Genomic DNA, 16312 nt, shown 5'->3' on the forward strand with positions numbered 1-16312 from the left:
AAGCATTGTACAGTTCTTACATTTTTAGGAGGTAGTAAAAATATTAATTTAAGGGAAACTATAGTAAGTTCAGGATTCATATTATAATTACTGAATGGATAACATAAGAAATTATAAACAAGGGCAGCCTGGGTGGCTCAGTGGTTTAGCGCCGCCTTCAGCCCAGGGCCTGATCCTGGAGACCCGGGATCGAGTCCCACATCAGGCTCCCTGCATGGAGCCTGCTTCTCCCTCTGCCTGTGTCTCTGCCTCTCTCTCTATCTGTGCCTCTCATGAATAAATAAATAAAATCTTTAAAAAAAGAAAAATTATAAACAAAAAGATAATAAGTAGTGGGGGGCACCTGGCTGGCTCATTCAGAAGAGTGTGTGACTCTTGAGCTCAGAATGGTGTGTTTGAGCCCCATATTGGGTGTAGAGATTACTAAAAATAATAATAATCAACTTTTTAAAAAGATAATAGGAACAGTGGAATAATATGAGTCCACTTATATGAAGTTCAAAGATAGACAAAACTTTGGCAGATGTCAGAATTGTGGCTACCTTTCAGAAAGGTGGGATGGGTATTGAGTGGGGCACATGCACACCTGCTGAGGTGCTAGAGAACATCTGTATTTCAGTATGGGCGGTAGTCACACAGGTGTTTACAGAGAAAGTTAATTGGACTATGCACCTAAGATTTGTATATTTACTTACATTTTACTTCAAAACAGAAAAAAAAAATTTAAACTGGTAGCTTAAGACAAGAGCCAATGAACTACACAACATTCTTAGAGGGTTTTTTTTTTTTTAATGATTCACAAGCTAAGAAGGGTTTTACTTTTTTTTTTTTTAAGATTTTATTTATTTATTCATGAGAGACACAGAGAGAGAGAGAGAGAGAGGCAGAGACACAGGCAGAGAGAGAAGCAGGCTCCATGCAGGGAGCCCGATGTGGGATTCGATCCCAGGACTCCAGGATCATGCCCTGGGCTGAAGGCAGGCGCTAAACTGCTTAGCCACCCGGGCTGCCCAGGTTTTACATTTTTAAATGGGAAAAAATCTGCAGAGAAATACATGTGGAAATTATATGTAAAGCTTAACAGTAAAGGTGTGTTGCTTACAATGTAATTTCTTTGTTTCTCAGCTAATACTACTCGAATATTCCAAGGGACCAGAATTGTTAAAACAGGAGTGGTAAGTAGCAGATGGTACTAATTGATTTGTCAATGGCCTGTTAGTTCACGTGCAGTTAAAACTGTTACCACGAGGTGGCAGTATGATGTTGTTAAACTGCTCACCCAGGGGCGAAAATACAGAAAAAATTACATTTCTCGCTGTTTATAATTCAGTAGGTCATGAAAAGAACCTATGGAACAGAATTAAAGCAGCTGTGTTATACTGTATAATTCTTATCAAGATAAAAACTCTCCAGATTTGTAATTATTTGTCTGTGGGATCATTATAATGTAGGAGGTCAAAGGAGTCCAAAAAATCTGCTCCGAGCCCCTCATCCCACATATGCTAAAATTCAGAGGTTGTCATTTCTTCAGGTTACATGGATGTGCATATTTCTGGGGCCTCAATTAATATCTAATTGATTTGCCATTTCTAGTGTAACAATCATAATATCAATCACCGTACTGGTGATAACAGTAGCAGCTTAAAATGTACCAGCATTTCCTGGACTTTTGGCACAGATTATTTTATTATTTTATTTACTCCTTGAAGCATCCCAGGAGATCAGTGTTAGCATTGTTTCCATTTTACAGATGAGGAAACTGAGTAACATACTCAGCATCCCCAGACAGGGGGTCGTCAACTCAAGCCCAGACCATCTGACTTCTCTGTCTTGGGTGCCTTATTTATTTTTTTTGGGGGGGGGTGCCTTATTTTATTTGGCATTCGCCATATTGTTAACCAGCTTCAGAACCTAACATTTGCTAACTTGACCATCCTTAAACTGCAAAGTTTCCTAACTAAAATATGGTGATGACGTTATGAAATCAAAGTTGTTCTGGCTGTGTTGTTTTGAACTCTAGAAATGATGGAATAGAATTCTGGATTCTGATAGAATTTATTGGATTCTTTAAAATGAAATGGATGACTTAGAGCAACATTTCTTGTTTTCCCCAAGGTACCCCTTGGTCAGCCCCAGTTTAGTGTGGTGGAAAGAATGGGCTGAGGCTCGAACATAGGCAGCCCTCCCTCTAGCCTTTAACATCTCTGTGCCTTGGTTTTCTGACTTGTAAAATGGGGTGACGATCCTGTGTGCCTCCTGGCTCGGGTGGAAAGCCCTGGCAGCTAGTTGGCACTTGTGAAATGGAACCCTTCCTGTTGCCATGTACCTGGGCATAGATTTTTGCCGTGGATGGACCCAGAGACTCCAGAAGCTGCAGAGGTTGTAAAGGGCCCACCTCGAAGATGCAAGGTTGTAGCGGGGCCCTAAAGCACACAGTGTTGAGCGTGGCTCCTGCTTCTGACCCTGCCGCTGCAGATGTGGGTGGCCACATGCCTGGAGGGCTTTTCTAGACCCAACTGCTGTGTGTTCTCCTCGAGGGCCCCTGGGATATGAGAACGCAAGGCTCCTGTCTCTTCCGCTGTCACCCCAGGATCAAACGACCGCCCGATGTTGCCACCTTACTACTTAGTTGATGTTTGCTTTTACGCCAAACTTAATGGCACTTACTTTTTTGGCCACTTGGCTTCCTCTTAAGCCATACTGGTGAAAACTTGGGTTTGATAGGCTAGTTACATTTTTTAATGCACTCCAAGTAGTTGTAAAACCATTAAGGCCAGCGGTGGCCATCCACGGATGACCAGTGTCCTCTTTGGCAGCACGTTCTGAGAAACCCTGTGAGGAAGGGAAAGGATGAGTGAGACCCATCAAGGGTCCTAAGCAGGGCCTCCCTCCCAGTCCTGGTGACTGACGCCGCTTTCTCTTCTGTCCCCTCCCTGTCCCCCCGCCCCGGGTGACCCTCTGAAGCCCACAGCATCTCCTGCCTCTTCGGCCGACATGGCCCCCATCAGCTCGGGGTCGTCCACCTGGACATCCTCCGGCATCCCCTTCTCCTTCGTCTCCATGGCCACCGGGATGGGCCCGTCGTCCAGCGGCAGCCAGGCCACCGTGGCCTCGGTGGTCACCAGCACGCTCCTCGCCGGCCTGGGCTTCAGCGGCGGTGGCATCCCCTCCTTCCCCAGCACCGTGTGGCCCACCCGCCTGCCCACGGCCGCCCCCGCCAGCAAGCAGGCCGTCAGGCCCGTGCTGGCCACCACCGAGGCCGTGGCCTCCCCGGGCCCCGACAGCGACTCGGCCCCCACCAGGGACGGCGAGGGCGCCGAGGAGGGGGAGAAGGATGAGAAGAGCGAGAGCGAGGACGGGGAGCGGGAGCACGAGGACGAGGGGGAGAAGGACTCGGAGAAGAAGAAGAGCGGGGTGCCCCACGCCGCCCAGGAGCCCCGGCAGGACGAGGCCAGCCCCACGCCCTCGTCCCCCAGCAGCACCGCCGAGGCGGGCGGGCCTCAGACGCTGCCCGGGCCCGGGCAGGACCTCCCCGGCGTCCCCACCGGCCGGCCCGCTGACGACGTGAGGGATGCCCGCCCTGGCCCGGCCTCCGGCTCGGTCCCCTCCACCCAAGTGCCCCCCACGGCCACAGACGAGCGCTTCGAAGGGAGTGATCCCAGGAGGCCCCAGATGCCGTCGAAAAGGCCCATGTCCCGAGGGGACCGATTTTCCGAGGATAGCAAGTTCATCACCGTGAATCCAGGTAAGAGGCCCGGTCCTCATTTGAGGCTCCACGCTGCTGTGGGCAGCCTCACTCTTTTACAGAGAAAAAAAGAAAAAAATGGGATGGAAGATGAAGCTCCGGGAAGGGCTTCGTGTTCCTAAAATAGTGTATGTCCCTGGCATAAAAGGTGTGTGTGTGTGTGTGTGTCTGTGTGTCCCTATTTTATCCTAATAAGAATGACCTCCTCTCTTGTTGCTCAAATAAGGCCCACTGGGATATATGTTTCCTGATAAATTCCACTTAGCTCAGAATAACTCCCAGGATTTAAACTACACAATGAGGAACGCCTGGGTGGCTCTGTCGGCTAAGGATCTGTCTTTGGCTCAGGTCGTGATCCCAGGGTTCTGGGATCAAGTCCTGCGTTCGGCTCCCTGCTCAGCGGGGAGTCTGCTTCTCCCTCTCTCTCTCTGCCCTCCTCCTACTTGTGTACTTGCTCACTTCTTCTCTCTCTCTTAGATAAATAAATAAAATCTTTAAACCAAGCTACGTGATGAAGCCAATGAATGAAAAAAGGCATCAATCTTAAGTTTATTCATTAAGATTTCATTCCTTATTCACTTACTCAGAGCAGCGCCTGTGTTTATGGCCTGCCTGCTTGGTGCCAGGCGCCGGGCGTGTGCTGCCCCGGGGAGGCACAGCCTCTGCCTCTTGAGGCTTGCTGACCGTCCACAGGACGCGGTGAGGAGGATGCTCAGGGCCTGCCGGTGGGGAAGCCAGAAAGCAGGGCGCGGCGCAGCAAACAGGCCAGTCGCTGGCTAACCAAAGTTGAAGACTGCGAATGGTAATGGGAAAGAAGCAAGGTCCTGTTGAAGAGAATCATGAGGAGGGCAGGGACCCGTCCTGACTAACATGGGCCAGGCTGGGGAAGGGACCTTCCCCTTGAAACCAAAAGCAGGAGGTGCTCAGTGTGGGGAGAGCTGGTGTTAGCCCTCCATCCTAGCCCAAGAAATAGGGCTCGCTCTCAGAGCCCCGTTTGCTGTATGAATCACCCAGCCTATGCTATGGATGGTGAGACCAGGGCATGGCTGGTCTGGGCTCCGCCGTGAGGTGGGATCCCCATCACCCTGACCCACAGTGACGCGTTGCTCTATCCTGCGCTCAGATCCTAACGAACCATCCTGAGAGTCTCTGCGAGGCAGCCTTGAGCATGAGGGGGTTGTTATTGTTGTGAGGGGTTTTCTTAATAAGAAATTCTTCTTTTTGCCAGACTACAAGATGTTTAGCAACAATTTTTTTTGCATCTAAGCTGTTGTGGAGTTATAAGAGTGCAAAAAAAAAAAGCAACTGGTAAATATTTATTTGCTTTTGCACTTGTAAACATTAAAATTCATCTAAAGCTGAGATCTCGTATGTTAAGATACAACTTAGAATAAATTTTCATGTTTTGAATTACGTTCCTCCTTAAAGCTGGTATGGACTCGTTTTTTAGAAGTTTGGGTTTCCGATGGGTGTTGCTCAGTTTGTCTTGGTTTTAGAGAAAGGTGTAGAGTACCCTCCTGTGGAGCTGAGCGAAGGAATTATTGGGCCACTTATAAAGCTGTCTGATGCCATTCCTGCGTGAACTGTGACATTTCCTCTTGGAATTACTGAGAGACGGTAGAATGTCTTGCATTTGAAGACATTAAAAGAAGTACTTATGGAGTACCGATTGTGTACGGGGCACTGCACGAAGCCTTGAGAATAGAACACAGATCAAGGCAGGCTTCTGTCCTCTGAGGGTTGATGTTCCAGTGGGGGAGCTTGAGGATATTCCAGTTAACAAGTGCATAACGTCAAATAGTTGTAAGTGGTGAGGGTTGGAGAGCGGGGCAGCATGGCATCAAATGGTCAAGGCATGACATTTGAGCAGAGACCCAAGCGATGAGGAGGTAGCCATGCAAAGATTCACGGAAGAGCATTCTAGGCTGCAGGAGGAATAGCAGATCCAGAGACCCAGAGTGGGGATTAATTTGGAATGGGCGAGGAGCGATCTGAAGGCCAGTGTGTTGTGGACCTAGAGAGTCGGAAGGGGAGGGATAAGGGATGAGTTCACAGGTGGACAGAGCTTAGACCAGGAGGGGGCTCACCATCCATGCTGAGGATTTGATTCTAATTGAAATGGAAAACCAGTGGTGGATTTCAGCGGGAGACTCACTCATCTGATTAACTTTTGTGAAAGACCACCCTGGCCTCTTTGTGGAGGTTATCCAGGGAAGGCAAGAGTGAACACAAGAAGCCCAGCGAGGAGGTGATGGCAGTGGCGGCTTGGACCAGTGGGGTTTCTCCAAAGACTAGTGGTAGACCTTGTCAGATACGGATCTTCATGCTTGAGTGGCTCTGCCTGTGGACTCTGGACGCTGATGAGGTAGTCTTCTCCGCCTGTTCCTCTTAAACACTTCCTTGCCCACGCTTCTGGTAAAGGTGGCTGTTGAGAGCTTAGGTTGGGAGTGTTCACACCTCAAGAGACTGGAGAGCAGTGGGGACCTGGACCTGCTCCAGGTGGGAGGAAATGAGGCCTTGTGATAGGAGTCAGATTCCAGGGAAAGGGAAGCACATGGTGAACCCTGGGGATTGGCAGCTTCAGGTTTGGCTGGGGCATGTGGGTCTCCAGCTTCAACCCTCAGGCATCCACGTGTGCAATCTTGGCAGAGTAGTGTTTGGAGTCAGGTCACCCCAGTAGCCTCTGTCCCATATTCTCTCTGGCTGCTCAGGTGGTCTCTGCTCAGGTGCTCGTCTGTAAAATGGGGGAATAACAGGAGCTCTCAGTTGCAGGCGGGGGTGCAGATAAATGGAGTCATTCTTGCTATCCGCAGCCCAAAGGCCACGAAATCACAATGGCGACTATGGGGAGGCCCCCAGAAGGTCCTTCTTTTGTAGCATCCCTGGACATTACAGAGCATGCCAAGATTCTGGTCCCCAGTGAGCTGACATTCAAAATGACCTCCAGGAACTGTGTGCTCTTTCTCCAAACTGGTAAACTGGAGTATCTCCCTCACCAGGTTCATCTCAGTGGGAAGGGTCACGTCTCAAAGCCTTGTGGACTATAAGGTCTCTGTGGAAGCTCGTCAACCCCGCCAGGTAGCACAAAAGCAGCCAGGGCAATATGTTAGTGAGCAGATGTGGTTGAGTTCCAACAAAGCTCTGTTTACAGAAACAGACAGCGGGCCTGGTTCGATCTGCGAGGCAGCATTTGCCGACCCCTGGTTTAAGCAGAAGGATGTGTGTGCTTGTTGGTTGATGAAGGATATGAGTGATTGAGTGGAAAACCCCCAACCCCACAGCAGTCCGTGAGTCCTGCCGCCTCGCTTCCCACCTCTTCTTGTCTTGCCTCCAGCCTGGCATTTACTTTTTCAATAAAGTCACCATCGCCTTCATGTTAGTGGTGACGTTTTAAAGACTGCATGTACATTTGTGTAAATCTAATTTAGTTTTTCTTCATAGTGAGTAAAAGCAATTATTGTAATCAATGTTTAGCATCCCTTTTTTTTTCTTTTTTGGAGGTTGGGTGTGGAGGGGCAGAGAGGGGGAGAGAATCTCAAGCAAACTCCCCAGTGAGTGCAGAGCCTGACATGGGCCTCAATCCCTAGACTCCAAGACTGTGACCTGAGCCTAAATCAAGAGTTAGACACAACGGTCTCAGCCACCCAGGCACCCCTATATTTAGCCCCTTTGTTTTTTTAATAAATTTATTTTTTATTGGTGTTCAATTTGTCAACATACAGAATAACACCCAGTGCTCATCCCGTCAAGTGCCCACCTCAGTGCCCACCACCCAGTCACCCCCACCTCCCCGTCCACCACCCCTAGTTTGTTTCCCAGAGTTAGGAGTCCTTCATGTTCTGTCTCCCTTTCTGATATTTCCCACTTAGCCTCTTTGGAACAAGCATTAACGTTTAAATTTACAGACTATGTTATAGTTTGACCAGCATCTCCAAAAGGCTCGTTTTAAATTCCCTTGAAGTTTGATAACATCTTTTTAAGTCCTGTGAGTAGCAGCTTTAGTATTAACTCACACGGAAGGAGGAGTCCTTCTGTGGAAGAGGTAGCAAACTCAGACAACTACAGAAGTCAGACAGGTGGTATCAGTGAGAGAAGAGGCCCAGGTGGTGGATATTAGGGAATAGTGAGGACTACAGCCAACCAGAGTGCCCGGGTCTTTTCTAAAGAGGACAGCCTCACTCAGTCCCCTGATTGTAGCCAATGAAGAGATGCATCGTGAGCCAGAAACCCAAGTCCTTACATGCAGAGAATCTCCTAATTTTTAAGTGAGTTCCAATTTTTAAAACATTTTATTTTTTCTCCTTTCTTGTTTTGTTTTGTTTTGTTTTGTTTTGTTTTGTTTTGTTTTGTTTTCACATATGCCAAACTAAACATATCCCTGGCTGGGTAGGTAGGAACCACTGGTGCTTGGCTTCAACTGTAGAGCTAATTGCTATAGTTACAGCTGCCCCGGAAGCCAATGGGAAGGATTAAAGGCCTCCATACAGCCACTCTTGTCTATTTGCTACCATCTGCTAGTGTGAAGCCCTCGATGGGATGTGTGCTGCATGGAAATCCGACCTGGCTCCTCTCTGAGCAGCCCCAGCCAGAACATGGTGCACGCCCCCCTCAGTAGCCAGGTGATGCAATAACATGTTCTTGGGGTGGTGTGCAGTATAGCATGCCCTAGCAGAAGCACTGGAAGGTGGGCGTAGTCTATCAAATTATCATTTCGTGCTAGTGTTTTCCATTTTTGTTTCCTGAAATCAGGGAAAGCCCCTTTTCAGACTGAATCTTGCTCAGAACCTATATAAACACTCATTCACTGAAAGTTTGCAGCTGCCTCCTTTGGGGCAGCCCTGAGCCAGGTGCTTAAAGGATGGCCCAGTTCAGGAGCCCCCTACTACAGTCTCCTGGCCTCCTCTTCTCCAGACCATGAGCTAAGAACGGTCAGAGTCAGTTTGGCCTCCTGTTCTGCTTTTTTCTTTTTTTTTTTTTTAAAGATGTATTTATTTTAGGTGGGGGCGGGGGTAGAAGGAGAGGGAGAGAGAGTCACTAGCACGGAGCCCGACCTGGGGCTCGATCCTGTGACCCTGAGATCACAATCCGAGCTGAAACCAAGAGTGGTTTGCTAAACCGCCTGAGCCACCCAGACGCCCCTGCTGTTCTGCTTTGGGCTACAGTGGAGGGCGCCAAGCTCCAACCATACCGCTCCTTTGGGCAAACCCATGGGGTACCCCTTTGGAACCCTCAAGCTCTGAGGAACCCACCTCGAAAACCTTCGATTATAGAAACAATAATATTGCTGGTTAACGTTAGTTCCATGCTGGTGTTGCCCCTGCTAGAAGTCCATGTGTGTGTTTGTAGTCCTACTGCACCCCTGTGGGGGCTGTGCTGTCCTTGTTGCCTTGGGCCAGTGAGTAAACTGAGGCTCAGAAAGCTAAGGAACATGTCCAGGCAACACAGCCCATGACAAGACAGAGCTCAGACACGGCCCCTGACTCCAGAGTCCAGGGGAGTCCTCCTTATGTGGTGCTGCCTTCCTTCTGGCTTTGAGCTTATTCCCCAAGTCGGCGGCACAAGATGATTTCAGAGGACGTGTTAATCATTAAGTGAATATTTGAAAATGTACTTTAGAAAGAAATTTTTCCGTTTATGGTAGAGGTTCTCAACCAGAGAGGCTTCTGTGCCCCAAATATTGCATTTGGTAATATCTGGAAACATTTCTGGGTGTCACGCTTCATGGGAAGGGGGCTGTTCCTGGCATCTACTTGGGTAGAAACCAGGAATGCTGTTGATCAGCCTGCACTGCACAGGCTAGCCCCTCACAACAAAGACCCACCTGGTCCCAAATGTCAACTGTGCTCTGGTCGAGAAACCCTGATTTATCACGTTAATAGGAAGTTTCCTTTTCAAAGTCCACTCGAGGAAAGCAATAGTTAAGGACAGAAATAAATCCTAAGACAGGTTTGTCTTCACAAACCTGGGGCAGAAATAGGGCAGAAATATGAACTCAGCTGGAGTGTATGGAGGTGGAGGGAAATGCAGCACACTTTATTTAAAATAGATCATGGCAGGCATGTGTGTGGACTCTCCAAAGAGTTTGCAGCCAGGGCTAGTTTTGGTGGTCAGGTTCCATTACTTGGAGATGTTTTTTAGATTATCCTGCTTGTCCCTGTTCTTGGCTGTCATCTTCCTAGGAGCGTCAGATGGCATTAGCTGGGAGTGGCTTGATGGAGTTCCTCAGTGCCAGGTGGTTGTTTCCTCCCAGAAAGTATCTGGGTCCTTGGAGGTTTTCTTTCTTTTTTTTTTTTTTGTCAAGATTTTATTTATTTATTCATGAGAGACACAGAGAGGCAGAGACATGGGCGGAGGGAGAGGCAGGCTGCCTGCTGAGCAGGAAGCCCAATGTGGGGCTCAACCCCGGGACCCTAGGATCACGACCTGAGCCGGAGGCAGACGCTCAGCCACTGAGCCACCCAGACGCCCCTTCTTGGAAGTTTCCCCACTAAGTGATCTTTGAACGAGGACAGATTTTGCATCTCTCGGTGTGGAAAACCAGACCCCACTGAGAGCAAGAAGGTTTCCAAAAAGGTTGGGGTCAGGAATTCAGGTTGTATTGCTTATCTGACTTAAGGTGGTGTGCAGCCTCTGTCCCAACTGATGGCAGAGCCACATGATGTTGCAAAGAAGCGTCTGCAAAGGTGGCAGTTTGGTAGGGTTGGGACCAGCGTAGTTACAGGGCTTAGAATTAAATTGGGATTTATCAAACATCTTCAGTTTTCCAACACCTAATTGAAGGAGACACGACATACTATTGTTTGATTGTTTGAGTGTGATGAAGTGAGCTCTCTGTGAAGGGGTAAGGAGTGCTTATTCACAAGAACTCCAGGTGGTAATATAAATGGAAACACATGATGCTCTACTCCAGCTCAGGCATGGTAATGGGAGCACAGAGCCTGTGTCCCCTTGCAGGAGAATATATGCATTTGTAACGGACAGTCCTGTTTCTGCAACCATGGTTTAGATCATGTCGGGGCTCCAGAAAAATAAAGACAAATTTTGTGGCCCTGTAAAAAAACCAGCCACCTTTTCAGTTGGCCACCTTTTCAGGAGGCTACCATCAAAACAAAACAAAACAGAAAAATAACAAACGTTGGCGAAGATGTAGAGAATTTGGAACGCTTGTGCACTGTTGGTGGGAATGTGAAATGGTACAGCCGCTGTAGAAAACAATATGGTGGTTCCTTAAAAAATTAAAAATAGAACTCCCATATGATCCAGCAATCCAACTGCTGGGTATATACCCAAAAGAATTGAAAGCAGGATCTTGAAGAGATATTTGTACATTCATGTTCATAGCAACATTATTTACAGTAGCCGAGGGATGCACATTTGGGTTGTTACCCAAACAGATGAATGGATGAATAAAATGTGGTCCATACATACAATGGGATGTCATTCAGCCTCAGAAAGGAAGAACATTCTGATACACGCTGCAACATGGGTGAACCTTGAGAACATTATGCTATGTGAAATAAGCCAGTCACAAAAAGACAAATGTTATGATTCCACTTGGATGAGGTGCCTAGAGTCAAAGTCATAGAGGAAGAGAGAGAAAGGTAGGTGGCAAAGGCGGGGGGTGGAGGGAGTTTTGCTTTAACAGGCATTGAGTTTTCATTTTGCTGGTGAAAAACAGATTCTGAAGGTTGGTTGCACAACAGTAAGAATACACTTGACACTACTGAACCTCACTTTTAGAAACGGTTAAGATGGTAAGTTTTAAGTGTTGGGTTTTTTTTACCACAGTTTTTGGGGTGTTTTTTTTTAAGCAGCTGTCTTAATTCACGGATGTGGGTGGTTTTTAATGAGTGGTGTTACTCAGAACAAACGTAGTCAAGTTGCCCGCAATTGAACCACAGGCTAGATTATAACTGTGTAGTCTGTCCTTCTCTTGATCTTTCCTGAAAAGTGAAAGAATCCCGCTTTCGCCTACTCCTGATCGTGGTCTTTTGGATCCAAGCTCGTTTTAGTCTTGACAGCGTAGGGGTTGTTGTCCTGTAGCAGAAGTTGAGCCCTTACCATGGGGTAGGAAGCATTTCAGATGCGTCCATCTGATGTATCACTGCCTGTAGCATTTATAGTACATTGTACTCCGTTTTTATTTGCTTCTACTGGGATGAGAGCCAAGCCAGTAAAAGGCAAACAGCATTAATTCAGTGATGACATATGCCACTGAAAACTGTTTTTCTTTTCTTTTTTTTTTTTTTTTTAATTTTTTTAAAAGGCAGAATGGAGGCACTTTACTCAGATTCTGCTGGATGCTGAAATAAAAGCTGGGAGGAGGAAGGGGTATGGGAGGTCATTAATCCTTGCCTCCCTTCTACAAATGTTCAGAGCAGGTTAGTTAGCATCTTGCTCTAAGTATTATCTGGAAGACATTTGGGAAGCAGGCTCATTCTCTGAGTCCCAGTGCTGGCTGGCTCCCCTCATCCTACCTCCCCAGCAGCCCTTTATCACAGCCATGGAGGCAGAGGGAGAGGTGGGTGTAATTAGTTGGTACCCCCATCCCATTTCATCCCGGCACACACGGACCAGCAAGATGCAGCCCTAGAATCAGTATGAAAAAGGTCCAAGTTCACTGACAGGAATGGCCCCCATTGCATGGTTGGAGCAGTGGCCTGGTTAATTCCTAATTGGCTAAAAAATAAAATCTCTTTGGAAAGAAGTATTGAACTAGGAAAGGTTCCTTGTCCAGAAGCAGCTTCTTCTCTCGAGCCAGGTTAGTGATCTCAGAATCCTGGTCAGGAGTTTCTTAAACCATGATTCTTGCTTTTGATGATGAGGCCCTGTGAGAAGATGCAAGTCTGTGTTGTTCTGCTCATTCCTCGGGTCAGAGTGTCCCCCCGCCCCCGGCAGACTGCAAGTAGACTGGCCAGAGTGAGCTGCCACAGGGCCAGGGGTGAGGACAACAGGTCTGGTGTGAGGCCTCAGGGAGCAGCGAGGACTGTGGCAAACTAGGTGAGACATGCCCTGCCTGAAGAGAGCGTGCTGCTGGGTTCCAGCTGATGTTTGCCTTGTGAGAACTCAGGCCAGTGTTGCCAACCTCAAACATTACTGGTAGGCAATCCCATTGTTGGTTTATGTGAACTCTATTGCTCATTAATGTTGGCAGCTACCTCACCATCTAATAATAATTAGTGGGGGTGGGGGTGCCAAGCCAGGCACACGTGTGTGGGCTGCCAGTTCACACAACCAACCCATGGCGGGCAGGAATCGAGGGCTAGTCCTGCTGGGAAAACCAGCCCATCTGGGTAAATCCGAGGTGGAGATGGGGAGAGGAAAAGCTCCATTCACTCAAAGGGCCTGCACTCATTTTGGGGTCAGGAATTTGGTCATCGGGAGGTAAGCACGCCCCCCAGGACCTGGGCCGGCCCTCTTAGGAGGCAGCTGGGCTACAAGCGAAGCTCTGAATGAAAGTGAGCCTCTCCCAAAAATGGGCAATGTCTAATTTTACCACTCTGGCATCACTATTGCTTGGCTCCATAGAAAGGAAGAGAAGAATGAACTCTCTGGATGCCACGTCTGTGTTAGGCACTGACTGTGCTTCATGCCTGGCCGGTGAGGCCATCTTCAGGTGCTTGGGACCTGCGCGGTCACACAGAGCCCTGTGCTCGCCGCCAAGCTCTCCGTCCCCACCTTGGAACTCTTGAACTGGAGGCCCCCTGATTGCATTCCACATCTGGCTCTGTAAATGATGTGACCAGAATTTGCACAGTCTTCCTCATGTTGGATTATCTCATTTACTCCTTATAAGTCCTCTGATGGGACTATTATCATGGCTTCCTTTGATAGAGGAGGGCGTGGAGGCCTCAGAGACGGGCAATCACTTACCCAGAGTCACCCAGCCAGAAAGGCCTGAGCCAGAATTTGTAATCAGGTCAGCCTGACTCTGAAGTGCAGGATGTTGATTGTACTGAATAGTTGATAGGATGTTGCAGTCTCTGGGGGCCTTAGCTTGGGGAAGATTGTTGGGGGACTGAAGGTCCAGGAGTAAGAGAATCTCTACCCAGCCCAGGCAGTATGTTATGTGTGCCTACTAGTTGACCATTTTATTACACTTTGTCCTTTGAGGGCCAGGCCACAGACTGAGTCAGGCAGCAGGACAGGCATTTCTTCGGAAGGACAGCAAGAAGTGTGGTGTGGTCTTATCTCAGGGCCAACTGTGAGGTTCTGCTTCTGCACTGGCAGCCTCTGGCGCTAATGCCCGGCTCATCTGAGCTTCTGTGTGATTGCCACCTACACTCTCAGATCTTACAGGGCGATCACATTCAGCAGACACCCAACGAGCACCCAGCATCTGCCTTATGCTGCTGGGGTGTTGACAAGGGAATGGATGGCGATGATGATCATCTCCGTCGGTAACATTAACCAGGTGTCAAATGGCTACCTGGCAACGTTCTAAGTGTTTTATATGTACGGGTTCTTTGAATCCTCATGTCCCACGGTGTAGTAGGCAATATTATCATCTCCTTCTACAGATGAGGAAACTAATGCACAGAGAGGTTAAGTAACTTGCCCAGAGTTGCAGAGCTAGTAGGAGACCAGGCTTCACCACTGTTCTTCTGTACTGTTCCATGTACAGATGGGAGTCAGCCCTCCCCCTGGGGAGCTTGTAGTAAATAAAAGGGTAGTTATAATTGAGTGTGCTGTGTACAGTAAGAGGAGCACATGATGAGGGTGTTGATGAGGACAACAGTAAGTACGCAGCATTGCTCAATGCCAGGTGCATCTTCCCGTTGAATTTCGCTACCACTCCTGTGAGGCAGGTTCTTTATATTTTTTATAGAGGAAGAACACCAGGCCCAGAGTGATTCAGGTTATTGATTGAAAGTCACATAGAAAGTGGCAGAGTCAGGATTTGAACCTGTGATCGGAACTCTGCTCAGCACCCCAGAGATAGCACAGACTGAAGACTTGGGGAGGCCACACGGAGAAAGTAGCACCTGAACCAAGAGCGGGGGATAAGTGGGAGCTTCTGGGGGCAGCATGGGAAAGGCATTCCTGGAAGTGAGATGACAGGGATAGAGGTGAAGAAGTGGGGCCTACCGTGGCCTGTCAAGGTCACACTGGTTGGATGGGTGTTCCTGGAACACAGCGGGGGGTGGGGAGAAGCAGAAGGAGATAATGAGAGTGGGGAGCAGGCCTAGCTGTCCTTGAGAGCAGTGAGGAATTCCCCCAGGGAGGGACAGGAATAGAGTTCATGTGGTTGTGTACAGATGCGGTGAGCTTCCAGGCTCCTGGTGCTGCGCAGACAAAGCAGTACAGTGAGTGTGACCATGAAATCAACCTTCTCATGCCTCACGTGGAAGTCCAGTAGCAGGTGTATTTTTGCCTGGCATCTAGGGCAACGACCCGGGCAAATCCAGCTGTTTGCAGAACAGTCTTTTTAGGTTTTCACACTGAGAGGTGTGGCTGAGGAGGTTCACTCCTCTATCCCTTCAAAACCAAATTCTCGGGACAGCTGGGTGGCTCAGAGATTGAGCGTCTGCCTTCAGCCCAGGGTGTGATCCTGGGGTCTCCGGATCAAGTCCTGCATCGGGCTCCCTGCATGGAGCCTGCTTCTCCCTCTGCCGGTGTCTCTGCCTCTCTCTGTGTGTCTCTCATGAATAAATACATAAATAAATATTTAAAACACACACCCACACCCCACACCCAAAATTCTCACACAAGCACTGTGAATGTTAGAGAAATGACTCAGTCACGTGACCTGAGGTTGAGCCTAGCCGGGCCCCAGGCTAGCTGTGACGTCCAGACCCCTGCTCTGCAGACTGTTCTCTCCTCTGGCAAGTCTTTTGTGAGACCCGAGGCTCCCTGTGAATCTGATGAAAACCTGCACCCTCACTTTGTGGGGGATGAGAGAGGGACAGATGTCGTGGCAGACATGGGATTTCTGGGATAATGGAACATGCCATTGACCCTCAGAACTTCTGGAGCATGACTCCGAAGGCCCAGAAATTCTGGAGCGGCCACTGTTCACTGGTTTTAGGATGGCAGTGCTACTCTAAGAGCTGGTGTTTCCAGTGACTGTTCAGAGAGATGCATGGGAGGGACTATTTTGGCCAACGGTCCTTTTCAGTGCTTTAGGATGAGTAGGACTTGGAGTTTGCATTTGGTCTCCTCCCCTGCCTTGCCTGTTACTACCAGGTTAGTAGCTGAGGCAAGAAGCCTTTTCTGTCCAGAGGCAGGGAGAGAAAGAAGACCTAGAGAGTTCCCCCAGTTTGCAAAGGTCTCCCAGGGTCGATACTGAATTCACCAGGCATGTGGCCTGTAATGTCAATCCTCCTGCCCTGCTTTCCATGAATAGGACTTTCTAGTCTCTAAGATCCTCCCAACCATCCGCCAGATAATTGCCTGGCTGGGCTGCCCCCTGCTGGAGCCCAGCAGAGTTATTCTCGATGTAACTCCAGTTCTTGTAGCTGGTCACCAGACTTTGCTATTAGAGCATTAGGTGGAGGGAGAGCGTGCACATCTGATCCTTGGAAGCCTCAGCTGGCAAGTCTGCAGCAGCTCCAATGCTCTTGAGAC

The 16312-nt window shown here is 48.7% G+C and overlaps 1 protein-coding gene across 3 annotated transcripts in view; it reads left to right on the forward strand.

Annotated features, from left to right (window-relative positions):
• Positions 1-16312, forward strand: part of PTPRG (protein tyrosine phosphatase receptor type G) — a 701064-nt gene that overhangs the window by 600067 nt on the left and 84685 nt on the right. For all 3 annotated transcript variants that reach the window (XM_041764114.1, XM_041764115.1, XM_041764112.1), the window contains exons 11-12: positions 1126-1175; positions 2965-3745. In XM_041764114.1, the coding sequence (XP_041620048.1) occupies positions 1126-1175; positions 2965-3745 (831 nt within the window). The remainder of the gene's footprint in view (positions 1-1125; positions 1176-2964; positions 3746-16312) is intronic.

Source organism: Vulpes lagopus, chromosome 7 (assembly GCF_018345385.1).
Source record: "Vulpes lagopus strain Blue_001 chromosome 7, ASM1834538v1, whole genome shotgun sequence".
Classification (NCBI taxonomy): Eukaryota; Metazoa; Chordata; class Mammalia; order Carnivora; family Canidae; genus Vulpes; species Vulpes lagopus.